This window comes from Hyperolius riggenbachi, chromosome 3 (genome assembly GCF_040937935.1).
Source record: "Hyperolius riggenbachi isolate aHypRig1 chromosome 3, aHypRig1.pri, whole genome shotgun sequence".
Taxonomy (NCBI): Eukaryota; Metazoa; Chordata; class Amphibia; order Anura; family Hyperoliidae; genus Hyperolius; species Hyperolius riggenbachi.
Genome location: NC_090648.1, coordinates 52,001,609 through 52,028,305, shown reverse-complemented (window position 1 = coordinate 52,028,305; position 26,697 = coordinate 52,001,609). Strand labels below are relative to the sequence as shown.

At 45.7% G+C, this 26,697-nt stretch overlaps 1 protein-coding gene across 1 annotated transcript in view; it reads right to left on the bottom strand.

Moving 5' to 3' along the window:
- The window catches only part of LOC137562606 (A.superbus venom factor 1-like), a 335,432-nt gene that overhangs the window by 299,075 nt on the left and 9,660 nt on the right, over positions 1–26,697 (bottom strand). The window contains exons 2-3 of the mRNA XM_068274110.1: positions 23,327–23,513; positions 12,265–12,427 (exon numbers count right to left, since the gene is read on the bottom strand). Coding sequence (XP_068130211.1) covers positions 12,265–12,427; positions 23,327–23,513 — 350 coding nt within the window. The remainder of the gene's footprint in view (positions 1–12,264; positions 12,428–23,326; positions 23,514–26,697) is intronic.

Sequence of the window (26,697 nt, the reverse complement as noted above, 5' to 3'; positions counted from 1 at the left end):
GACAATACAATTCTGTATCTAGCAGACAGCGGTTCCTCTCTCTCCTCAGCGCTGGAAGTCATAGATGAGGCCAGCTATTACTCTGGCCTGTGTGTCAACAGGTCTAAATCGGTAATACTACTGTTAGACACTCAAGACAATTCCCCCCCTCCAGCTCACGTTCCCCTGCAAATAGTACAAACATTTAAATATTTAGGTGTACAAATTAATAAGGCCCCTAAACATAATCTCACGCACGGAATCTACGGTCTAATTCCCCTTGTGCAATCGCGCTGTAAGGCCTGGTCTAAACATCCCCTCTCTGTGATTGGTTGAACAAACCTAATCAAGATGGTATTGCTCCCTAAAATCCTGTTTATGCTGCACCATTCACCCATATACATCCCTCAGCGGTTCTTTAAACGTCTCAGATCGGTGTTGCTTGCCTTTATCTGGAATAATGGTAGAGCCAAATTGCGTTGTTCCCTTCTTCAGAACCCAAACGATCTGGGTGGGATATCTTTTCCATCATTCCACAAATATTACTTAGCATCTCAGCTACAGCATATGGCCGCTTGGTTTGTAGTTCCTCATGCAGTTAATGTTGGATATCCTTACCTCCTCCTTGTCCAGGGAGAGGCAGAGCAATACTATTCTGAATCAAGCTGACAGAGTATGGAAGTGTATACGTAAAGAATATAATCTTGAGGGATATGATTATCACACTCCCCTATGGCACAACCCCTCCATGTCAGAATTCCTCACTATACCTGACCCTAAATTCTGGAATAGAAACGGAATTATATTTCTAGGCCAGATCCTAATAAATGGCCAACTGCTCACCTTTGAATCAATGAAAGTTTAATTTAAGATCCCCCACAGACAACAGTTCAGGTATCTGCAGTTACAACTAGTGTTGGGCGAACAGTGTTCGCCACTGTTCGGGTTCTGCAGAACATCACCCTGTTCGGGTGATGTTCGAATTCGACCGAACACCCGATGGTGTTCGGCCAAACCGTTCGGCCATATGGCCGAACTAAGAGCGCATGGCCGAACGTTCCCCTGTGCGCTGTGATTGGCCGAACGGGTCACGTGGTTTGGACCCGAACGCGCTCTGATTGGCCGAACGGGTCACGTGGTTCGGGTAAATAAATACCCAATCCACGTCATTTCTCCGCCATTTGTCTGTGGGTTTAGCTTTGGGTAGGCAGGCAGGGTAGTTCTCTCTCCAGCCAGGCTAGCCAGGGTCCCCCCAGTCATTGTGTCGCTGCTGGGAACAGTAGTACACCGCTCACCCACACTATATAGCATTGTGTTTACTGCCACTCTGTGTACATCGCTCACCCACCACTGTATAGCATTGTGTTTACTTTCCACTCTGTGTCTCTGCTGGGAACAGTAGTACACCGCTCACCCACCACTGTATAGCATTGTGCTCTGTGTCTCTGCTGGGAACAGTAGTACACCAAATATAGGTAAAAGGCTGCGCATCCCTGACCCAATATTGTACAATTGAATGGTTAATCGCTGTGGCGCACACCGCCCCCCCTGGACTAAAATGTACGCCCGCATCCAAACAATGCAATACTGGTCTATGGAGAAATTTTAGCTTCCATCATAGTTTTGCATGCAAAAATATAGATATACTGGACATCTGCACCAACGTTGAGGTAAATCTCCAGAGCAGATGTCCTAACACTAAACTGACCTAAGTTAAAAGCAAATGTCTTTACCCTGGCAGCTGCTATGCTAAAATGTGTAACTTACATTCAATACAGACAGCAGGAAACAAAGCAAGCGCTCACCAATATGGGCCGCATCTGAATGACTCACCACCTCATATGCACCGCTTAAATAGCTCAAATACACACTCAGCAATCAGACAGATGCAAAACATATGCAAAACTAAACTAAATACTTACCATGCAAAACAGGATAGCAAATGGGTGCTGCTAGCCTGGTAGTTACAGAACTGTGGATACAAAATATAGGTAAAAGGCTGCGCATCCCTGACCCAATACTGTACAATTGAATGGTTAATCGCTGTGGCGCACACCGCCCCCCCTGGACTAAAATGTACGCCCGCATCCAAACAATGCAATACTGGTCTATGGAGAAATTTTAGCTTCCATCATAGTTTTGCATGCAAAAATATAGATATACTGGACATCTGCACCAACGTTGAGGTAAATCTCCAGAGCAGATGTCCTAACACTAAACTGACCTAAGTTAAAAGCAAATGTCTTTACCCTGGCAGCTGCTATGCTAAAATGTGTAACTTACATTCAATACAGACAGCAGGAAACAAAGCAAGCGCTCACCAATATGGGCCGCATCTGAATGACTCACCACCTCATATGCACCGCTTAAATAGCTCAAATACACACTCAGCAATCAGACAGATGCAAAACATATGCAAAACTAAACTAAATACTTACCATGCAAAACAGGATAGCAAATGGGTGCTGCTAGCCTGGTAGTTACAGAACTGTGGATACAAAATATAGGTAAAAGGCTGCGCATCCCTGACCCAATACTGTACAATTGAATGGTTAATCGCTGTGGCGCACACCGCCCCCCCTGGACTAAAATGTACGCCCGCATCCAAACAATGCAATACTGGTCTATGGAGAAATTTTAGCTTCCATCATAGTTTTGCATGCAAAAATATAGATATACTGGACATCTGCACCAACGTTGAGGTAAATCTCCAGAGCAGATGTCCTAACACTAAACTGACCTAAGTTAAAAGCAAATGTATTTACCCTGGCAGCTGCTATGCTAAAATGTGTAACTTACCTATATTTTGTATCCACAGTTCTGTAACTACCAGGCTAGCAGCACCCATTTGCTATCCTGTTTTGCATGGTAAGTATTTAGTTTAGTTTTGCATATGTTTTGCATCTGTCTGATTGCTGAGTGTGTATTTGAGCTATTTAAGCGGTGCATATGAGGTGGTGAGTCATTCAGATGCGGCCCATATTGGTGAGCGCTTGCTTTGTTTCCTGCTGTCTGTATTGAATGTAAGTTACACATTTTAGCATAGCAGCTGCCAGGGTAAAGACATTTGCTTTTAACTTAGGTCAGTTTAGTGTTAGGACATCTGCTCTGGAGATTTACCTCAACGTTGGTGCAGATGTCCAGTATATCTATATTTTTGCATGCAAAACTATGATGGAAGCTAAAATTTCTCCATAGACCAGTATTGCATTGTTTGGATGCGGGCGTACATTTTAGTCCAGGGGGGGCGGTGTGCGCCACAGCGATTAACCATTCAATTGTACAGTATTGGGTCAGGGATGCGCAGCCTTTTACCTATATTTTGTATCCACAGTTCTGTAACTACCAGGCTAGCAGCACCCATTTGCTATCCTGTTTTGCATGGTAAGTATTTAGTTTAGTTTTGCATATGTTTTGCATCTGTCTGATTGCTGAGTGTGTATTTGAGCTATTTAAGCGGTGCATATGAGGTGGTGAGTCATTCAGATGCGGCCCATATTGGTGAGCGCTTGCTTTGTTTCCTACAGTAGTACACCGCTCACCCACCACTGTATAGCATTGTGCTCTGTGTCTCTGCTGGGAACAGTAGTACACCGCTCACCCACCACTGTATAGCATTGTGCTCTGTGTCGCTGCTGGGAACAGTAGTACACCGCTCACCCACCACTGTATAGCATTGTGCTCTGTGTCGCTGCTGGGAACAGTAGTACACCGCTCACCCACACTATATAGCATTGTGTTTACTGCCACTCTGTGTACATCGCTCACCCACCACTGTATAGCATTGTGTTTACTGCCACTCTGTGTCTCTGCTGGGAACAGTAGTACACCGCTCACCCACCACTGTATAGCATTGTGCTCTGTGTCGCTGCTGGGAACAGTAGTACACCGCTCACCCACCACTGTATAGCATTGTGCTCTGTGTCGCTGCTGGGAACAGTAGTACACTGCTCACCCACCACTGTATAGCATTGTGCTCTGTGTCGCTGCTGGGAACAGTAGTACACCGCTCACCCGCCACTGTATAGCATTGTGCTCTGTGTCGCTGCTGGGAACAGTAGTACACCGCTCACCCACCACTGTATAGCATTGTGCTCTGTGTCGCTGCTGGGAACAGTAGTACACCACTCACCCACCACTGTATAGCATTGTGCTCTGTGTCGCTGCTGGGAACAGTAGTACACCGCTCACCCACCACTGTATAGCATTGTGCTCTGTGTCGCTGCTGGGAACAGTAGTACACCGCTCACCCACCACTGTATAGCATTGTGCTCTGTGTCGTAGTGCAAAGAGGTGGCGCCACTAGGGATCAGCTGTACACCTCAATATCCTTCTCCCAGTTAGAACAGGCAATGTGGACTCAACACCAGTCTCTCAATATATCCTGATAGCTAATACATATCCTATATCAGTCCGTTCGGGCTATGAGTGGAAATGACAACAGTTTCTAAAAGTGACTTGATCGCCTATCTTCAAAATCCTTCAATTTCCTCCTTGATGGCAATAGGTATCCTCCACCACACCCTTTGTGCCGCACTCACCGTCCACCTAGACCCTCAGACAGGTCTAGTTACGCCTTGGGACCATTACCAGGTTGTCCCCCACCTCTCTGGCATGGATAATGATGAATCACCCTTGTCCCTCTCTTATTTCTCAGCATCAACATGGGTTTACTAAAGACAGGTCCTGTTTGACTAACATGCTCAGCTTTTATGAGGTAGTGAATGCTAATATGGATATTGGGAATGCTGTAGATGTGATATACTTGGACTTTGCAAAGGCCTTCGACACTGTTCCCCACAAAAGTCTGGTGCAAAAGTTGAGAATGCAAGGACTGGGGAAGAGTCTGTGTTCATGGATAGGGAACTGGCTAATGGACAGAAAACAAAGAGTTGTGGTCAATGGATCATACTCAAAATGGGAGACTGTTAGCAGTGGGGTCCCACAGGGGTCTGTTCTGGGTCCAGTGCTCTTCAATTTATTTATTAATGACCTAGTAGATGCAGTAGTGAGCAATGTTGCTATTTTTGCAGATGATACAAAATTGTGCAGAATCATTAACTCTCAGGAAGATAGTGTCATATTGCAACAGGATCTGGATAGGATGGCTATATGGGCACATACATGGCAGATGAAATTCAATGTTGACAAATGTAAGGTCATGCATTTTGGACGTACGAATGGTCTAGCACCATACAAAATAAATGGGATACAGTTGGGGACATCAAACTTGGAGAAGGACTTAGGAGTACTCATTGACAACAAGTTAAATAATCGTACTCAATGCCAAGCAGCTGCAGCTAAAGCTAACAAAATTTTGGGATGCATTAAAAGGGAAATAAAAACTCGAGATGCTAGCATAATATTGCCCCTGTTTAACTCTCTAGTAAGGCCACATCTGGAATATGGAATTCAGTTCTGGGCACCACATTACAAAAAAGATATTGCAGTTTTAGAGCAGGTGCAGAGACGAGCAACAAAATTGATGCGTGGGATGGAAGGTCTCACTTATCAAGAAAGGTTAGATAAACTGGGTTTATTTAGTCTAGAGAAAAGACGCCTTAGAGGGGATCTAATTAACATGTATAAATACATCAGAGGGCAATATAATACCTTGGCGGATGAGCTTTTTGTCCCTAGGCCTTCTCAAAGGACTAGAGGACATGATCTGCGCATGGAGGAAAAACGTTTTAGCCATTTATTTAGGAAAGGGTTCTTTACAGTAAGAGTGATTAAGATGTGGAATGCATTGCCACAGGAAGTCGTTATGGCAAACTCTATACCTGCATTTAAAGGGGGCTTAGATGCTTTCCTTGCGTTGAAAGACATCCATGGCTACAATTACTAGGTAATGCCTAATGATGTTGATCCAGGGATTTTATCTAATTGCCATCTGGAGTCGGGAAGGAATTTTTCCCTTTAGGGGCTAATTGGACCATGCCTTGTAAGGGTTTTTTCGCCTTCCTCTGGATCAACAGGGATATGTGAGGGAGCAGGCGGGTGTTGTACTTTGTACTGGTTGAACTCGATGGACGTATGTCTTTTTTCAACCAAAATAACGATGTAACTATGTAACCGATCAGCGTCTTCTTATTATATATTACTGGACTCCCAAGACCTCAATAAAAAGGACCTCTCATAGCGTAATACTGTATGGCATTTATTACTTTAAAACATAGATTGCACTCATGTTTTCCAAGTTAAAATCAAAGCACAGAGTTTTTCTTGAGGCGGGCTCTCCCCCGCTATTGTTGGCCGCAGGCAGGCTGGTTGCTGTAGTCCCTCCGTGTGCTACACCGTTGGTGCGCGCTCCCCTCCAGCTGCCTGGTGGGGCTAAGGTAGGGTGTCCCCAGTGTGGCCAGGTGTCACCCGTATTGCAGGCAGCCTTTACTCTCCTCCCAGGCTCCAGCGATGAGCAGTTGTGGACCCCTCCGCTCTGGCCGGCATCCCCGCTCGTACTGACATTAAGGTCCAGGTCACGGCTTGATGACGTCATCAAGCTGAGACCCGACACTCACGTCAGAGCAGGCGGGGATGCCGGCCAGAGCGGAGGGGGAACGGCAGGAAGGTGAGTGGATCCTCTTCTTTTCCCCCTACCGCCGCAGCTGTCACAGGGATCAATATGATCCGCCGGTGATCATAGTGATCACGTGATCAGAAGCCATACGCAATGGCTCCTGATCACTGAGGGGAGATGTCAGCTGTCATATGACAGCTTAATATTCGGTCTTGAGAAAGTCCTAATTGCAGGATGAAATGATCGTCGACCAGCCTCCGCACCTACCTTGCTTACCTTCTTGTCTGCTAAGTATACAATGGGCTTGATTCACAAAAGAGTGCTAACTGTTAGCACGGCCGTTTTCGCGCTAATTTTTGCATTGCGCGCGATCGCGAATTTTCGCGCTAAATGATAACGTTTTCACGCGCAAACGCTAATTTTCGCGCGAAAACGATATCGATTTCGCGGTCAAATTCGCGTTTGCGCACGAAAACGTTATCGTTTCGCGCAAAAATTCACGATCGCGCGCAATGCGAAAATTCGCGCGAAAACGACCGTGCTAACAGTTAGCACTCTTTTGTGAATCAAGCCCAATATATTTGTCTTTATAATGCTGGAAACTTTTTTAAGTAGATGTTGATTAAAGGTTTTTTAAGTTTTAAAGCTTTAAGGCTTGATTCACAAAGCGGTGCTAACAGTTAGCACCCTGGGGAAAAGCCCATTATCACGCCTAAACTCAGTTTATAGGCATAACAAGTTTAGGCGTGATAAGTTTAACCTCCCTGGCAGTATTATTTAACCTTTTTTTTTTTTAGCATGTAGCTAGCCTAGCACTAGCTAGCACATGCTTCCCCCCTCCCTGCGGCGTCCCCCCGTACTCTTTGCGTGCGGGACTTTGCGCGCGATCTAAACTTATCCAAACTTATCACGCCTAAACTTATCACGCCTAAACTGGCTTTTCACCAGCGTGGTGCAATGGTTATCACGCCTAAAGTCTTTTACTGGGTTAGCACCGCTTTGTGAATCGAGCCCATAATGTGGTGAAGTTGCTCCTGGACTCTTTTTCTAACTTAGAATAGGTGTGCAGTCGCTCTTTTTTTTTTTTCTTTTTGTTTTACATCTCATTTATCTACCCCCTTAACTGACTTATCTCATGATTTATCTCACCTTATCTGACTTAACTCGTGATTTATCTCTCCTTGGGCCCGATGTACACTGTGGTAAAGTTCGTATGTGCCATGCGTTAGCCCGCTACTAAAGGGTTAACGTGGTACTCCCCCAGCATTAGTAACAGTAAAATTTCTGTGTACTCCGTGCCCACGGCAGCTTTACCGCAGTGCTGTGCATCAGGCCCTTGGTCCTTATTCAATTTTCCTGGGTGAAATGTTCACAATTTATCAATAAAATGCCTTTGAAGCCAACAGCAAGAAACTATTTCAGAGGAAACCTGAGACAACAGGACTAAAAGAATTGATTACCTGTAATAGGCAGTGGACTCCCTCACCATCTCCTCTGGCCCCTTGGATCATCTGCTAGCCGTCCCGGTAATTTGGCTCAGTGCCACCAGTTACGCTCCTGTAGGTGGGAGCAGGGGATACCCCTTTTCAAAATCCGAATTGATCTGGATCCGGATACCCAGATATCCGGATCCGAATCGGATATCCGAATCTGAACTTTTTGTATCCGAGTAAACTCGGATATCCGAACCCATTATCCGGGACATCCGGATAGAAAACCGGAAGTGACCTGAAAATGGCTTAAAATGCTTCCAAAAGTCTCTTCTAATGGCAAAAACCCCTTTCAGATGGGTCTCTCTCTCTCTCTCTCTCTCTCTCTCTCTCTCTCTCTCTCTCTCTCTCTCTCTCTCTCTCTCTCTCTCTCTCTCTCTCTCTCTCTCTCTCCCTTTCCCTCTCTCTCTCTTGGCCTGACTGCTTTCGAAAGGGATTTTTGCCATTGAAGGTGATTTTGGCTTCTGCTCGGATATCCAAACTAACTATCCGCCCGGATTTCAGATTTCAGATGGGAAATCTGAGTTTGTCGGATAGTGCTATTCGGATTTTAAAAAATATCCGAATTGCTATTCAAAGTTCGGACAGTGGAAAAAGTTCGGATTATCTATACTGAGGCACCTATACCTGGCTACCAAAAATGGGGGCCCATATTCCTGGCTACCTAGCTGGGGGTACCTTATTATGACTACCTATACTGGGGCACCTATTCCTGGCTAACTATACTGGGGCACCTATTCCTGGCTACCTATACTGGGGCACCTATTCCTGCCTATCTATAGTGGGAGCACTTATACTGGGAGCAAGTGGTTTTAAACAGGGAAATACACTTTAAGCAATCACAGAGGTGAAGGTGAGTCCCAATGGCACCTGGCAGTGGTGGTACCACTGGAGGAGGATGAGTGGCCCGTGCCACAAAAACACCCAAAGAGGTTTCTGTAAATGTTTTTTTTTTTTTTTTTCCTTGCAGCGATAGCAATGACATGGCAGCAGAGTTGTCTGTGGCCACTGGCGCAGACTTTAGTAGTGAAATAGAACATCAGCGGCAGCAGGATGAGGACTAAAGTGGTCAGTGCGGCAGCACATAACGACCATGGCACCTCACTGGTGGTACCACAGCATGATAATGCTGCCCAGAAAATTACAAGCATCCGTGGCTCCCATCCGTGGGTGGATGTCATAGCAAGCATGGGGCTGCTGCTGCTGGGAGTGCTGCTCACAACGGAGGTCTGGGATAAAGTAATGATGGGCTGCTCCTCCGTCATCATGTCCATCAATGCCTGTGAGTCTATCTCCTGAATGACCACATGGCAACCCAAGGTGCTTAAAATGGGCGACACCGATGTCGGCTGACCTCTACAGCTGAGCGCCCTCTCCCTGGCCATGAACCAGTCCCAGAAGTAGCAGAGGCAATGGCACTCCCTCTCATGCTACACCCACGACCCCTGCCAGACATGTATACTATGCACACAATTTCGAGTTGGAGAAAGTGTGCTGCTTTTTACATTCAATGTCGTGTGTGTGGGCCTGGGGGACAGACGGAATATAACAGGAGGCATTTATTAATTTTTCAGAAAAGTAAAAAAAAACACACAAAATACTGAATACAGTAAAATAGAACACGAAAATCAGTGGACAGCGCCGTGGTCTGCCTGCACTATGCGCACAGCAAACTAACCGGCTGCACGCTGGTAGCAAAGTACAAGGTCACTGACTAAACTTAGTGACAGAACAACTGTGGCAGTGACTGTAACTAACTGAAGTTGATCGCTGGCTGGCTGGCTTAGCTAGCTAACAGTGGCGTAGCTAAGGAGCTGTGGGCCCCGATGCAAGTTTTACAATGGGGCCCCCCAAGCACTCTATACATAACAATCGATACGGTGCACCAAAACCTGCCAATTGCAACTACAGTGTCAGAGGTGCAAGAAGGGGATGGAGAACAGTTTTTTAATGATTATCACTATTCAAAGTATCTAAATAAGTGATTATTATGAGCATAGGACCAATAGAGAGCTAATAATGTAGTTGAAGAAGGGCCCTTTGGGGCCCCTCTGGCCCAAGGGCCCCGATGCGGTGGCAACCTCTGCAACCCCTATTGCTACGCCCCTGCTAGCTAACAAGTATACAGTAATAGAGCAGTAGAACCAGTGAACCTGCCTGCAGTAAGCACAGCAATCAGTACACTCTCTCACTGACAACTACACTGACTATAACTAACTTAAAGAGACTCTGAAGTCTCCTAAAAACAGGGTTTTTACTTTAAAAACTTCTTTAACCTAATTGCCCCTCCTAAAACGCTGCATCCCCATGGCTGAAGAAGCCATAAATCACCCCTAATTCCCCCCCGGCAAAATCCACGACTTTCTTGATCATGGATTTTGCTGCTGGAGGAGGCAGAGCTGCGTCAATCCGTGCGTTTCTCCGCCTCTCCCCCGCCCCTCTCAGTGAAGGAAGACGTAGAGGGGCGGGGGAGAAGCAGCGATCCGTGCAGATAGACACGTGTAGAGGCAGAGCTGCGGCTGAAAGCTCTGCCTCTATGCAGAAGGAGCCCCGAGATGTCCTCCAGGGGATTTGGGGTGATTTATGACTTTTTCAGCAGCGGGGGTGCAGCGTTTTAGGAGGGTCAATTAGGGTAAAGAAGTTTTTAAAGTAAAATCCTCATTATTAGAAGACTTCAGAGTCTCTTTAATTAATCACTCACTGGCTACCTAGCTGAATACAAGTATTAGATACAGTATAAGGGCAATGTAAGGACTGAAAATGCTCTTGCTGATGTACAATATGGCCTGGAGATGATCCTCTCAGTGCCACAGAGTCTAGCAAGGACGGAGCTCTGGAAATGGCCCCCACTTTATATACAGGAGGAGAGGGCAGAGCCTCCCATCCTATGATTGGTTGCTAGGGCCTGGCTAGGGGCCTCTGATTGGCCCAGGGATGTCAATTCTGCTAATTTCCACCCAATCATGACTTAATCACGAATTTCCACTGCAATCACGGCCGTAACCGAATACCGAACAATCACGGAATTTCCGTGGCCGATTTCCGTGAACCAGAATCGATCGCGGATTCGGATTCAGAAGTCCAATAGTGAAAAAGTGCTCATGAATCACGGCTATTCCGTGATCACGGAAATTATTAGAGCACCACTGATATTTACCTTGGGTTTCCTTCAGCCCCTTCAGGCCGTCTCGCCAGGCTGCTCCAATCATCCACTGGCCATAGATAAGCTTGTTTAGTCGCGCTCTCTCTCGCACATGCATGGCTTGGCCACACACGCCCCTGCCACACTTCCATACTAATACTACTGCGCAGACGCAGAGCGGTCCCAGTGACAGGGGCACGTACGTAGCCAGGCATGCTTGACAGAGCTTAACTGGACAAGCTTACCGGGATGGCCAGTAAACAATCGGACTGTCCTGGGGGGAGATAGTGAGGGAGCTCCCAGCCTGAAGGGAGCTGAATCCCTAGGTAAGTATAAATATTTTGCAGTTACTCATCTCAGGTACACTTTAAAGGTGTCCCTCTTTCTTATCTCAAAAACTTGAAAGTTATGAATAAATAAACTTTCTTTACATCCCCTTGTTCCTTGTTGTGTCAACACTGTTAAAGGGACTCCGAGCAGTGCAGAAACTATGGAAAGATGCATATCATTTTAAAGCTCTCTTTCTCCTCTTTCCAATGATATATAAATCGCCGCACTACACCGTTTAGTTTTCGCTATTTTCGCAATTGAAATTGCCGCAGCCTTCATTTCGATCGCGAAAATAGAGAAAACTAAAAGGCGTAGGGCCGTGGTTTAGGGGTCGCCAGGAAGAGGAGAAAGAGAGCTTTAAAATGATATCCATCTTTCCATAGTTACATTGTATTACACAGAGCGACTTTTTCCTAAAGTCAGCAGCTCCATTCAGCAGAAAAAGTCGCCCTGTGTAATACAATGTAACTATGGAAATGGATATCATTTTAAAGCTCTCTTTCTCCTCTTTCTGACGACCCCTAAACCACGGCCCTACGCCTTTTAGTTTTCTCTATTTTCACGATCGAAATTGCGGCCGCGGCAATTTCAATCGCGAAAATAGCGAAAACTAAAAGGCGTAGGGTGGTGGTTTATATATCATTGGAAAGAGGAGAAAGAGGGCTTTAAAATGGTATGCATCTTTCCATAGTTTCTGCACTGCTCGGAGTCCCTTTAAGCTAAACTTCATCTCTCAGGGGTCACCTTTAGAAGTCAAAGGAAGTTTTTACGATTTATCATGTTAGCGAAAGCTGTGATGTGTTTACCTGTAGATCCGGGAGTATAGATGGGTTTATCGGTCTGTATGAATATATATCCTCTTTGATAGGAGACCAGAACGACTTTTTCTTCTTTGCAGTTAGGAGAATCCACAATGACATAGACATACTGCTCCTTGTTTGGGTCCTTGTCCAAATCTTTGGAAGGAACCTACAGGAGATTCAAAACACCGTAAACTCAAGACTCTAACTATACATTTTCAAGAAGACTTCTGTATATACGTGTCCTCCTGACATCTGAAACCTGTTATGTAGATAGTTTGGTAGGAAGGCTGCAGATCATGTGACTGCTATACTGCTATGGGGCACCCCCCCCCCCCCCCCCCACACACACACACACACACACACACACACACATTACCTGGAGGCACACTGCTGGTAAATAATGGTAAGCACACAAAATATTGAAGCTTTGAGGACAGTTTTAACATTTTCACCTAGGAACTGTACACTGACTATTTTACATTGTATTAAAGTATCATATCTTCCATGTTGTCCCATGAAAAGATATAATAAAATATTTACAGAAATGTGAGAGGAAAGTAACAGTGGGTTTTAGTTTCAGGCCCAATGGCCCATATGCAATTCACTTTTTCTCCTAAGTTTTCTCCTAGGTGAGAATTTGTCATCTTCTTTTCAAAATAACGTTTCAGCATTTAACAATTGAAAAAGTACAAAAAGTAGTAAAAAAAAGTACTATCAAAATTATTTTGAGTATTTTCTTGCTTGCTGGGAGTTTAAAAAGCATTTTATTGACAAGGTGTGAAAATATAAATTCGGAGAAAACGAAGGAGGAAAGGTTAATTGCATATGGGCCCATGTATCTTCTGATTATTTCTTCACATAGTAACATCCTTTATTTAAAGGGAATATGAAGTGAGAAGTTATGGAGACTGCCATACCATATTTTTCATCTTTTCACAAATTTTTAAAAAAAGTAAATTTTCCCAAATTCGGGTACTCGAATTCGGATTCGTAATTATTGATTCCGTGATCACGAATCCAGATGCGGCAGTGATTAAAGCTCCAAAACCCGCCGACTTTACCAGTTAATAGCAAAGCCCTCTTACATGGTATAAACACTTTTGCCAGATATGTTAAGAAGAATAGTGGTAACAAGAGGAAAACATTTTTTTCAAAAAGACCTTATACTTTTTGAGAAAATCGATTTTACAATTTCAAAGGAAAAAAGTATACCGTATATACTCGAGTATAAGCCAACCCGAGTATAAGCCGACCCCCCAACTTTTACCCCTAAACACTGAAAAAAATGGTTGACCCGAGTATAACCCGATGGTTGACCCGAGTATAAGTAAGGGTAGGAAATTTGATGGAAGTCTCTTAAAAGAGATGATTAACTGAACTTATGCTGGCTGGAGAAGGTGACATACTGGCTAATGCTTATTGAGTGCATTGCCAGGAAATCTCATTGTTTGTACTTTCCTGCCACTCTGGGACAATGCTGCTTAGGGGCTGTGTTCCCCACTCTGGGACAATGCTGCTTAGGGGCTGTGTTCCCCACTCTCGGACAATGCTGCTTAGGGGCTGTGTTCCCCACTCTGGGACAATGCTGCTTAGGGGCTGTGTTCCCCACTCTGGGATAATGCTGCTTAGGGGCTGTGTTCCCCACTCTGGGACAATGCTGCTTAGGGGCTGTGTCCCCCACTCTGGGACAATGCTGCTTAGGGGCTGTGTTTCCCACTCTGGGACAATGCTGCTTAGGGGCTGTGTTCCCCACTCTGGGACAATGCTGCTTAGGGGCTGTGTTCCCCACTCTGGGACAATGCTGCTTAGGGGCTGTGTTCCCCACTCTGGGACAGTGCTGCTTAGGGGCTGTGTTCCCCACTCTGGGACAATGCTGCTTAGGGGCTGTGTTCCCCACTCTGGGACAGTGCTGCTTAGGGGCTGTGTTCCCCACTCTGGGACAATGCTGCTTAGGGGCTGTGTTCCCCACTCTGGGACAATGCTGCTTAGGGGCTGTGTTCCCCACTCTGGAACAATGCTGCTTAGGGGCTGTGTTCTCCACTCTGGGACAGTGCTGCTTAAGGGCTGTGTTCCCCACTCTGGGACAATGCTGCTTAGGTATCCCAGCAGGAAACTTAACTGCTCCCAGAGTACGTCCCTCTGACATGTAGAATGAGCACCAGACCTGTTAGACATAGGAGATTAACAGTCGTTAGATATCTGTGTGCCGCTGCGCTGCTCGCCGCCAGAGTAACAGATTGTGTGCCTTCTAATGTATGCTCCCCCCCCCGCATGAGCAGAGCTCGGACACAGTTACTGTAGTTGGCCGTGTGCCACAGACATCTAACAACTGTTCATCTGTTCCTCTCCCATGTCTAACAGGTCTGGTGCTCATTCTACATGTCATTGTCAGAAGGACACGCAGCCGTCACCGTTCAGCCATAATTTCTTAATTGCGGTGGCTGATACATTTGTGGGGGGTCAGCAACAACAACGAACTCGAGTATAAGCCGAGACCCCCACTTTTGGACCCCTTTTTTGGTCTCAAAAAGTCGGCTTATACTCTAGTATATACGGTACATTTAAATGTGGTAAATGACAGTTCGTTAATCAAACAAAACCCGCCGACTTTAGCAGTTAATAGCGAAGCCTCCTTACATCCTAAAAACACCACATTTTCAGGATATGGTGAAAAGATAGTGGGAAATAATATTATTTTCCTATTTTTCATTTTTTTTTTGTGTTGAGTGTGGGAAATTAAAAAAAATGATGTGGGGTCCCCCCTCCCGAGCCTCTGTAACCCCTTGTCCCCATTAGAGATGTCCCGAACGTTTCGCCCGCGAACGGTTCCAGGCGAACTTTAGGTTGTTTGCGTTCGCCGGCGAAGGCGAACTTTTGCGGAAGTTTGATTCTCCCCATAATGCTCCATTGAGCAGAACTTTGACCCTCTACATCACAGTCAGCAGGCACATTGTCACCAATCAGACAAAAGGCAAGGTTCTCCTGTCGTTTTACTCACTTGTCTGCCTACAGTATAGTAATTAGTTAAGGGACAGCTGCTGACAGACTCTGCTAGGGAGAGTTTAGTTAGGCTCTTGTAGGCTTGTTCCTAGCTGAGTGTTATTCCTTATATCTCTCCCTCCTCCCGGAGGGAGGAGGGTCTCGTCTTCCAGGGAATTGTAGTATTTCAAAAGCCAGCTTACATACCGTGGCTGAGAATTGAACCCAGACTGGGCTGGGAATTGAACCCAGGTCTCAGTGTGTGATAGGTAACTCACTTAACCACTATAACACCACTACATGCTGAAGCCAGCCTAGCATGTACCATTATGATCAATCCAAGAGAAAAATTAGCTTGCTTAAGGATTTGTAGCATGTCAAAAGCCAACTCACATTGGCTGGGAATAGAACCCAGGTCTGAGTGTGTGGTAGGTAACTCACTTAACCACTATAACACCACCAACACTACATGCTGAAGCCAGCCTAGCATGTACCATTATGATCATTCCAAGAGAAAAATTAATATAGTGTTGTATGTAGTGTTGGTGGTGGTATAGTGGTTAAGTGAGTTACCTACCATACACTCAGACCTGGGTTCTATTCCCAGCCAATGTGAGTTGGCTTTTGACATACTACAAATGCTTAATCAAGCTAATTTTTCTCTTGGATTGATCATAATGGTACATGCTAGGCTGGCTTCAGCATCTAGTGTTGGTGATGGTATAGTGGTTAAGTGAGTTACCTACCACACACTCAGACCTGGGTTCTATTCCCAGCCAACGTGAGTTGGCTTTTGACATGCTACAAATCCTTAAGCAAGCTAATTTTTCTCTTGGATTGATCATAATGGTACATGCTAGGCTGGCTTCAGCATGTAGTGTGAGTTACCTACCACACACTGAAACCTGGGTTCAATTCCCAGCCACGGTATGTAAGCTGCCTTTTGAAATACTACAATTCCCTGGAAGATGAAGGAGGAGGGAGGGAGGAGGGATAGAGGGATTCCTGATGTCATAAAGCAGTGTAGGCCTGCAATTGAACATTCAATGAGATTTCTGACCTTAAAACACTGCTTTGTATTGAATCCAGATTTTTTTCTGGGATTTTTGATGTGTATTTTACTCAACCATGTCTTGTACACCCCTTGAAACATCTTTTCTATCATTTTTCCAGCCAGCAGAAATTTTTCTAAATTTTTACGTTCGCCTCCCCACTGAAGTCTATTGCGGTTCGCGAAGGTTCGCGAACCGAAAATTGGAGGTTCGCAATCGCAACATCTCTAGTCCCCATGCAGGCTGGGATAGCCAGAATGCGGAGCCCCGACCGACTGGGGCTTCGCACCCTGAGCTATACCAGCCCACATGGTCCATGGTATGGGGAGGTCCGAGAGAAAGGGGCGGCCAAGCCTTCCCCTTTCCCCCAAGCCCTTGTCCAATCCTTGGACAAGGGGCTCTTCCCCACCTCCGATGCCCCAGGAGGAGGTGGGGGCAACGACTCCCTGGGGGTGGGTTCATGGTGGCATCTGGGAGTCCCCCTTAAGTAGGGGACCCCCAGATGCCGACCCCCCCCTCCCAGGAGAAATGAGTATAGGGGTGCACTGGGTGCCAGTATGGGTGAGGCTGATAGGCATGGGCAGGTGGGGAGGACAGCGGGAGCTGGCAAAAATGCGTCCACAGCAGAAACGCTCTCAGCTGGCAAAAAGCATCTTTAAATTTCCCTCCAAGGCTTCCCATTGGCTCCTTAACAGACCAATGGGGATCAGGAGGATCCCCATTGGTCGATAAGGAACCAATGCGGAGCCTTGGAGGGAAATTGTAATTGAAGATTGCAAAATAGAGCATATTGGCGTGGGATAATTTCCGAGGATATTGGCGTGGGAACTTTTTTAAAGGTACAGGTAAGTATTTATGGTTAATTTAGAATTTTAAAGGACTTTATTCATCGTTGTGTTTTTATTTCACTTAACCCTTTATGGAAATGGGTTAGGAGGAGTACATTGTACCCCTATACTCATTTCTCCTGGGAGGGAGGTGAGCATCTGGGGGTCCCCTTCTTAAAGGGGACTCCCAGATGCCACCATGAACCCCCACAGGGAGTCGTCGCCCCCACCTCCTCCTGGAGCACCGGAGGTGGGGAAGAGCCTCTTGTCCATGGATTGGCTTGGCCGCCCCTATCCCCCAGAGGCTCCCATATCATAGACCATGTGGGCTGGTAGAGCTCAGGGTGCAAAGCCCCAGTCGGCCTGGGATCCACATTCTGGCTATCCCTGCCTGCATGGGGGACAAGGGGCTACAGAGGCTCAGGAGGGGGGACCCCACGTCATTTAAAAAAAAAAAAAATTCCCACACTCAGCGTTAAAGTGGATCCGACATGAACTTTTATACATTGCATAATTGTGTTCCTTTCCTATTGTTTATAGGGCATTCATCAAGCCAAATACTTTTTGTTTTTGTTTTAATACTCTAATTCCCTATAAACTAGAAAAGCCACGCCCACAGGTTTTCAGAGAGCCAAGGCACTTTCAGACAGTAGCAAGGGCTCATGGGAGCTCAGTCTGGGAGGGGGAGGTGTTACTAGCCAGAGATTTCAGAGGCAGAGGGGAGGAGGGAGGAGGAGGAGGGTTTAAGTTTTTTTGCTCAAGATGTAGATAAGCCTGCCTCTGTGTAATGTTTACAAATAACATGGCTACTGTCATTGTATCACAGGAAGAAATGATCATATTCTATTAAAGCTGTTTGCAGCTAGATTTGTAAGCTAGCTGTGTAAACTATCTAAACTTTAGATAAGATATATAGACAGGTTACTTGTTATAGTTAGTTTTTCATCCGCTTTGAAAAAAATATTAAAATAGGAAAAGAATATGTTTTCCCACTATCTATTTAACATATCCTGAAAATTTGGTGTTTTTATACCAGTGGTGTTTTTAGGATATAAGGGGGCTTTGCTATTAACTGCTAAAGTCGGCGGGTTTTGTTTCACTAAGAACTGTCATTTACCGCATCTTAGTGTATACTGGTACATTTTTCCTTTGAAATTTTAAAATCCAATGTCTCAAAAAGTATAAAGTCTTTTTGAAAATTAGAATGTTTTCCTCTTGTTCCCAATATTCTGCTTAACATATCTGGCAAATTATGTGTTTATACCATGTAAGGGGGCTTTCATACTAACCATTAAAGTCGGCGGGTTTTTAATCACAAATCAAGATTCGTGATTACATGCAGTTATTAGACTCAAAACCGAACTCGAGTCGGATATCTGCTTCTATTTGTGATCGTGATCACAAGCCAATTGGAAAGTGGGTGGAGTCAAATTTGTGATTACTCGAATTGTGATTGGGGGTATCTGAGCAACTCTGCTAAAAAAAACCTTATCTGCTAAAAAAAACTGATATATAGAGGAGGCAGTGGTGGAATTACCTCCTCCAAGCAGACACAAGGAACTGTTGATTTTGGCAGTCAATCAAATTTTTTTATTTTACACACTTCACAAATTTCTGGAGTATGTAAAATAAAAATTTGATTGACTGTCAAAATCAACAGTTCCTTGTGTTTGCTTGGAGGAGGTAAGTCCACCACTACCTCCTCTATATATCAGTTTTTTAAGCTTCTTAGTCTATTTTATTCTTTTAGCGCCTCTGTTTGCTTTATACAATAGTTGAGTGCACCCTTGGTGGAGGGGTGTTGCCCCCTTTTTTCCTTAGCTACGAAGAGCAACTTCTTATCCCTGAGTGGGGACAGGTCTAATCTCCCCACCTGCTTTTACAGTGTTTGCCTTTGAGGTGACTTTGGTTTGTGAGTATTACTTTGTTACTCTACATATTTAAACAATTCCAATACTTACTGTATGCACTATATTGGGCTCTTGGTTTCCGTTTTTATATTTTAAACTGTTTTATTGTTTTTGTTCAATGACACATTCTTTGCAGTATGCCAGAGCTAAAATCTATGAACTATTGATCCTTTTTATCTCTTTCCTGCTCTCAGAAGCCATGTTCTGCTTGGAAAGTGTTTTATTGTTGGGATTTCTTATCAGTGAGTGTCATACTGTAGTCACTTCCTGACTGAGTCAGGACTGAGTCAGCCACTTACATACCTGATATTTAACTCTTTCAGGCAGAGAAAGAAAAAAAGGAACACAGCCTAGTTATTTGTGTGCTCGGCACTGTACATACACATGTCTATCTCATCATGTCACATGTCACCTCGGGTATCCTTTAAAGAGTACCTAAAGCAAGAATGATAGAGCCTGTCATGACAGGCTATGTCTAAATAATGGAGGATGGGGGGTGTTGTGGGGTTAAATACTTACCTGTCCTGATGTCCTCACTCCAGGCAGGTGATCACTCCACCCCTCTCAAAGAATAAATGCTAGCGATTTATTTTCAAATTTGCTGACATAGCCTAGTCCACACCCACCTGCATAGGGGCGGGAGGTGTCATGTGACTACCAGCTTCCTCCTTACAGGTTGAAGGAGGAAGTGCAGTCATGTGATATGACGTGGGATGCAATTAAAGGCGGAAGAGAACACTGAAGCCTGGAAGAAACCGCCCCTGCAGCAATTGAAGACGGAAGCCTGGGTAAGTTTTAACCCTCCCTCACCCGCCCGGCTGCTCAATCCACTAGGCCCGGTTAGCGTCCTCACATGACATCCCCCCCAGACCACCACCCCAGTGGATTTTGCTCCTTAACGGTCCACTTCTTCACTAGTGAAGAAACATTCTGTTCTCCCATTTCCCCCAATACAAGGCTTCATCTCCTGTTTCCGGTCTGCTGGGCTCTGCAGTCTGGAAAAATTGGTCCTGTGGTCCTTTCAGCGGGAAGGTTTGGAATGGATCTTGTTTGAATGGATGAATGTGAAAGCCAAGATTCCATAGGTTAACATTGGATCTGTTCCTGTCCGTTCCGTTTGTACAATATACATTCCGATCTGCGATTGGACCATTTTTTAATGCAGGTGTGATCCCTGATCCGGGCCTTATTATAGTAAGCCCTTATGGCTTATTCTCATCCACCCTTCTCTGGACTTCTCTGTGCCCTTTCTATTCCAAAGACTGTGACTACAGTGCTATGGATATGTTTTGTCCTAGATCGCCAGGCTTGTAGCTAATAGACAGTGACCAGATGTTTAGTATTAGATGTGCCACAGAGGAACTGGCATCTAACAAGCCAAAAATCCATTTCTTACTAACATCTTACAGCTCTTTGTAACTTTATGTTCATGCCAACAGCTGAGTTGTATTCTATAACTCTTCAGTTTCTCTATACCAGTCAAAAAAGTAAGCAGTTAAAATCTGACAGAACCAACAGTTTTTGGACTAGTCCATTTCCTCATGGGGTATTCTCAAGGTTTTCTTTGTTTTCAAAAGCATTTCCTGAATGGCAGTTGCTAACTGACAAAATATTGTGGAGGGAGTAGGCTGGCTGGTATCTTACTATTTTGACAGTTAAGCTGCCATTCAGGAAATGCTTTTAAAAACAAAGAAAACCCTGAGAATCACCCATTATGCAATGGACTAGTCCAAATCCTGTTGGTTCTGCCAGATTTCAACTGCTTACTTTTTTACTGGAGTGGTCCTTTAACCACTTGAGGACCACAGTGGTAAACCCCCCTAAAGACCAGGCTCTTTTTTTCATAATTGGCCACTGCAGCTTTAAGGCCAAGCTGCAGGGCTGCACAACACAGCACACGAGTGATTCCCCGCCCCCCTTTTTCTCCCCACCAACAGCGCTTTCTGTTGGTGGGGTCTGATGGCCCCCCCTTGTGTTTATTTATTTTTCATAAATATTTATGTACATATTTTTGTAATATTTTTTACTCTCTTGTTTTTTTTTTTTTTACTACAATCCCCTCCCTCCCCCCAGCCGGCCAATCACGCGATTGGCTGTCATAGGCTTCTGCCTATGAGAGCCGATCTCTCTCTTGTCCTCCAGGAGACAAGAGAAATGATCGCCGCGCTGCACTGTGTAAAGAGACGGCAATCATGCCGTCTAACAGTCTCCCGAGTGGCAATAGCCGTTCGGAGACTGAAGACGGGGCGGAGCTCCACCCCCCGAGAAGGAGATGCGCACGCAGCCTGCGCGCAATCTCCTTCAGTAGCCGGCTCCAGGACCTGATGCCAATTGCTGTTAGGTGGTCCTGGGGCTGTTGCCGTGGCCACGCCCGTTGGCGTGGAGCGGTCTTAGAGTAGTTAAAAACGGACTCGAACTCTTGCACAGCACACCATGAAAAGTCTTTATTCCATGTACAGTATATTTGCTGAAGAAATGTACTTCTCTGTGTTCTGTGTTTGTGTCTGCAGATCAAAGTGTCTAATTAAAGGCGGCCACACACTTGGCGACCAACCAACTAATCGACCATCCAATTCAATTATTATAATCGAATTGGATGAAAATTGGTGCTGCCAGGCGCATGCTCGACCAACAAAAATTTTGGGACAGAAATTGGCCGCAAAGTGGATCGCGCATGTTGAAAAATTTCGGGCCGAGGTTGGTTGGTCGGGTGTGCGGCGGTACGGCGGCCGATTTGCGAACGAGCGACGAGACGATGAGATTCCCGCCGCTGCCGCCGCAATGTATAAATGTATGCAGTGTGTAGTGCATTTATACATTATCTGTCCGATGTCAGCCTCCACGCGGTTTCCGTCCATCTCGCCGGGTTCCGCATACATGCCGGCGGCGCTATGTATGACGTCAGACGCTATGCGCCGTTAGTGTGTATGCGGCTTACCCGGCGAGATGGACGGACACCGTGCGGAAGCTGCTACAGGACAGGTAATGTATAAATGCACTACACAACATACATTTATACATTTTGGGGGCAGCGGCCGGGTGGATGCGGTGGCTCAGCCGATTCCCTGATGATTTCATGCTGGAATCGGCCTGTAGTGTATGGGCAGATTCGATTAGAGATAAATGTGTCTCTTGGTCAGATCTGCCGATATACGTTCTAATGTATGGGCACCTTAAGTCTTATCAGCAACTGTGAATAAACTGCAGGAGATTTCTGTCAAGGCAGCTATCCATATAGTAAACCCTGAGATTTCACCCTTTTAGTGCTCCCTACAAAAGTGAAACCAATTAAAACTTCAGGTTTTTTTTAAGGCTTTTCATTAATTATAATCCAGATCCCCCCCCCCCTTTAAGGTTAACCCCTTGAGTACCAGCAGTTTCTGTCCCCTTAAAGAGAAACCGTGACCAAGAATTGAACTTTATCCCAATAAGTAGCTGATACCCCCTTTTACATGAGAAATCTATTCCTTTTCACAAACAGACCATCAGGGGGTGCTGTATAACTGATATTGTGGTGAAACCCCTCCCACAGGAAACTCTGAGGACCGTGGTACTCCTGGCAGTTTCCTGTCTGTGAACCCTGTTGCATTGTGGGAAATAGCTGTTTACAGCTGCTTCCAACTGTCAAAAAAGCAAGCAGCAGCTACATCACCTGCCAGCAGTAAAAATGTCACCATGTGATAAATGTCAGAACGTATATCAGGGATTTAAAAGATTTTACATTGGGCAGACACTGACTATATCATGTATACATAATTATTGTAAAAATGAAGCACCTTTTTATTACATTATTTTCACTGGAGTTCCTCTTTAAGGACCTGAGACTGCTGGTACCAGAAAATTGAGCTTACCGATGAATTGCCACACATACCCGCCGGTCCCGAAGGCCTCCCATAGCCGCAGGCCCCTCTCTCTGCTATCACTGTGAGTGTGAGCCTGTCGCGAGACGCTTTCATTGCCTCCTGACCCTGTCCATCAATGTAAGCCAATGTGATTGGCTCACAATGATCACGCGGTCAGGAGCCAATGAAAGCAGCTCCTGACCTGCTCACAGAGCTCTGCTGTCTTACAGACAGCAGGGCGAGTGAACTGCGGCAGGTGCAGACCGGCGAGATCGTCAGCAGCGCACTGTGGGAGCGCGCGGTGAGGAAGGGGAAATCTACGTCCTGTCAGAGCCGAGCAGCCACCTGCAGGACGCAGATTTCTACCAATGCGGTCTGGAAGCGGTTAATGATGTTGAAGGTCTGTTTTCCTACTCCTAGTCCTAGTTTGTCAATCGGCCAAATGAAAAACTCACCAAGAATTTGGTTGTTCCCAAGAAACCATTGTTGCTGTTGACGGCGATGGGTCCCTCAGCTAATTTTTCTTTTTTCTTAGGAAAGTCATAGATTCTGATATGGCCATTAATCTCTGTCCCGTGTCCATCTACTATGAAGGTCTCCTCGCTGTCTATACGTAGGACGTTAGATGTTATCAGAGAGCACCTGTATGAGTAAGAAATGCAAAATGTGAGCATATGCTAACTAAATGGATCAAACAGAATGGGAGACAGGAGATAAAATCAGGGACCAACGGAGTGTAATGTGATTGAGAAAAAGACATACCTCCCAATATTTTAAGATAAAAAAGAGGGACACTTAAAACACACTCCTGCCACACCCCTAATCACGCCCCCACACTGGTCTTTTTTATCCTGGTTCATGTTCCTGCATATTAACATTTGTAAATTAGAAATAGGTGGGAGGGGGGGTCAATCTTACCTGTATGATGTCTTCTTCGGTCCGTCCCTGGCGCCTCCCATGATGTGTTCCATGCGCCGGTCACGTGACTACAAACACTTCCTCCTTCAACCCGGAAGGAGGAAGTGTTTGTAGTTACGTGACCACCGCTTGGACCGCATTGTGGGAGGCGCCAGGGACGGACCGAAGAAGACGTCATACAGGTAAGATTGGCCACCCAGCACCCCCTCCCCCGCACAGCTTTACTGGGAGATATTCAGATAGAACTATCCGGATGTCTCCCAAATTCGGATTTGAGCAACCCTGCTCCCTGCACACTGCAAATCTGTTTTGCGATTCCAATTCCGTTTCCGATTCCGATTTGAAATTCTGATTTTCCCTGAATGCACTCAACAGAAAAACTGAGGGAAAAACGGAATCGGCTGTAAAAAACGGAAATGAAATTAATATTTAGTAGATCCTCCTTTTGCAGAAATGACAGCCTCTAAATGCTTCCTGTAGGTTCCAATGAGAGTCTTGATTCTGGTTGAATGTATTTTGGACCATTCCTCTTTACAAAACATCTCTAGTTTATTCAGGTTTGATGGCTTCTGAGCATGGACAGCTCTCTTTAAAGAGGAACTGTAACGACAAAACGGCCCCTGGGGGGTACTCACCTCGGGTGGGGGAAGCCTCAGGATCCTAATGAGGCTTCCCACGCCGTCCTGCATCCCTCGGGGGTCTCGCTGTAGCCCTCCGTACAGCCGTGACGCAATATTTACCTTCCTGGCTCCTGCGCAGGCGCTCTGATGCCTCTTGGCGCCGAAGTAGGCGGAAATACCCGATCGCCGTCGGGTCTGCTCTACTGCGCAGGCGCAAGTTTCCGGCGCCTGCGCAGTAGAGCGGACCCGACGGAGATCGGGTATTTCCGTCTATTTCCGTGCCGAAAGTCGCCACAGCGCCCCCGCTGGAGCCAGCAAAGGTAAATATTGAACTGACAGTCGGCACAGTCGCCGGCTGTTCGGAGGGCTGCGGCGAGACCCCCGTGGGACAGAGGACGGCGTGGGAAGCCTCATTAGGATCCGGAGGCTTCCCCCACCCGAGGTGAGTACCCCCCAGGGGAGGTTTTTGTTGTTACAGAGTCTCTTTAACTCACACCACAGATTTTCAACTTTATTCATGTCTGGGGACTGAGATGGCCATTCCAGAATGTTGTACTTGTTCCTCTGCATGAATGCCTTAGTGGATTTTGAGCAGTGTTTAGGGCTGTTGTCTTGTTGAAAGATTCACCCCCGGCGCAGCTTCAGCTTTGTCACTGATTCCTGGACATTGGTCTCCAGAATCTGCTGATACTGAGTGGAATCCATGCGTTCCTCAACCTTGACAGTTCCCAGTGTCTGCACCGGCCACACAGCCCCACAGCATGATGGAACCACCACCATATTTTACTGTAAGTAGAAGGTGTTTTTTATGGAATTGTTATGATCACTTCTGCAGCATGTACTGCTGGCTGCAGTTGTTCTGTAGACAAGCAGTTTTTGATTTCTTTACATGCATTTGCTCGCATAGTTTTGCTTGCAATCACACTAAGTGTTGATTTCATCTGCAGTCACTCTGCAGTTCATGACAGTTTGGGATGCTCTTGTGAAGTCAAACATTGTCTGTTGCAGTGGAGCTGCAATCCCTTTCTTGCAGGTTGCATAGCTTTGTCTGTCTTTCCCTGCTGCCAGCTTGTGACTGATTATCATTCACCTGTGTGGGAATCTGCATGTCCGCTCCCATTGGATGACCTCAGTATAAAGAGCTGCTTCCTGCAGTGCTCCTCGGGCTATCATAGTTTCAGCATAAGCCTGTCTTGCTGTTACTCTGGCCCCAGACCGTGTTCATAGTTCTAGTGTTAATTCATGTGGACTGCACTGATCTCCTGCGTAGGAGTCAGTGAGTCCTTCTAGTTCTGTTCCTGTTTATCAGCATTTGTTACTTTGCTAGTCTTGCATCATATATTGGTTCATCGCTGATATATACGCATACTAGCGCGTTTGTTATTTTCCTTGTATTTGTGTTAGGTTAATACATCAGTGTTGCTGATATATACGTACTCGAACTGTTTATATCCTGTGTTCAGTCAGTCAGTTCCAGCACGTTTCGGTAGGTTGCGCTTATCGTGATCACCCGTGCTTAGCTAGTTCAGTCCTGTTCCTGTTACCTTGCATGGATTGCGCTCACTTCTGCGTAGAAGTAGCAAATCCTTCCTAGTCCTGTTCCTTGTATTGCTCCAGTTCCTAGCCAGTGTTCCTTGCTTAAGTTATATATCGGTTCATCGCCGATATATACATATGTTAGTCAGTCATTTGTAGTTTCATTGATAGTTGTAATTGTAATACGCTAGGAATATCATATCCATTGTATATTTGTATGTATTGTGTTTGCCTGCCTTCGATTCTGCTGTTTCTTGACTATTCTGTCCTGTCATTGCGAAGTAGGCCATCACTGCGTCCGCGATTGGCTACCTCGTTTCAGTCTGTCCTGTTGTGGGCGCTTGCTGTCACTAAGGCAGTGACTAGTTTAGCAAGCGTTCATTCTGTCTACCTGTCCCTGTCTTTCTGAGTTCTGATTGACACGCTCAGCACTACTTTTGCGCTGAGCCATTATTGTTAAGTATTGTTTGTGGTTGCTCGGATCTACGCCTGCTCTGTGCGCCACATCTCCTACGAGAGTCAGTCCTCTCCTCCACTACACTGGGGATATCCTGGTTCCTTGTGCTTGCGTGTGTGTCTCCTTCACGTCAGGATCTGCATTATGTGCTGACTGTGGAGAGTATACCACCGAGCGTAACAGGAATGCTGTGTTCTCTTTCCTCCATACATAATGCTCCTTGTTATGCCCAAATAACTCAATTTTAGTTTCATCAGTCCACAGCACCTTATTCCAAAATTAAGCTGGCTTGTCC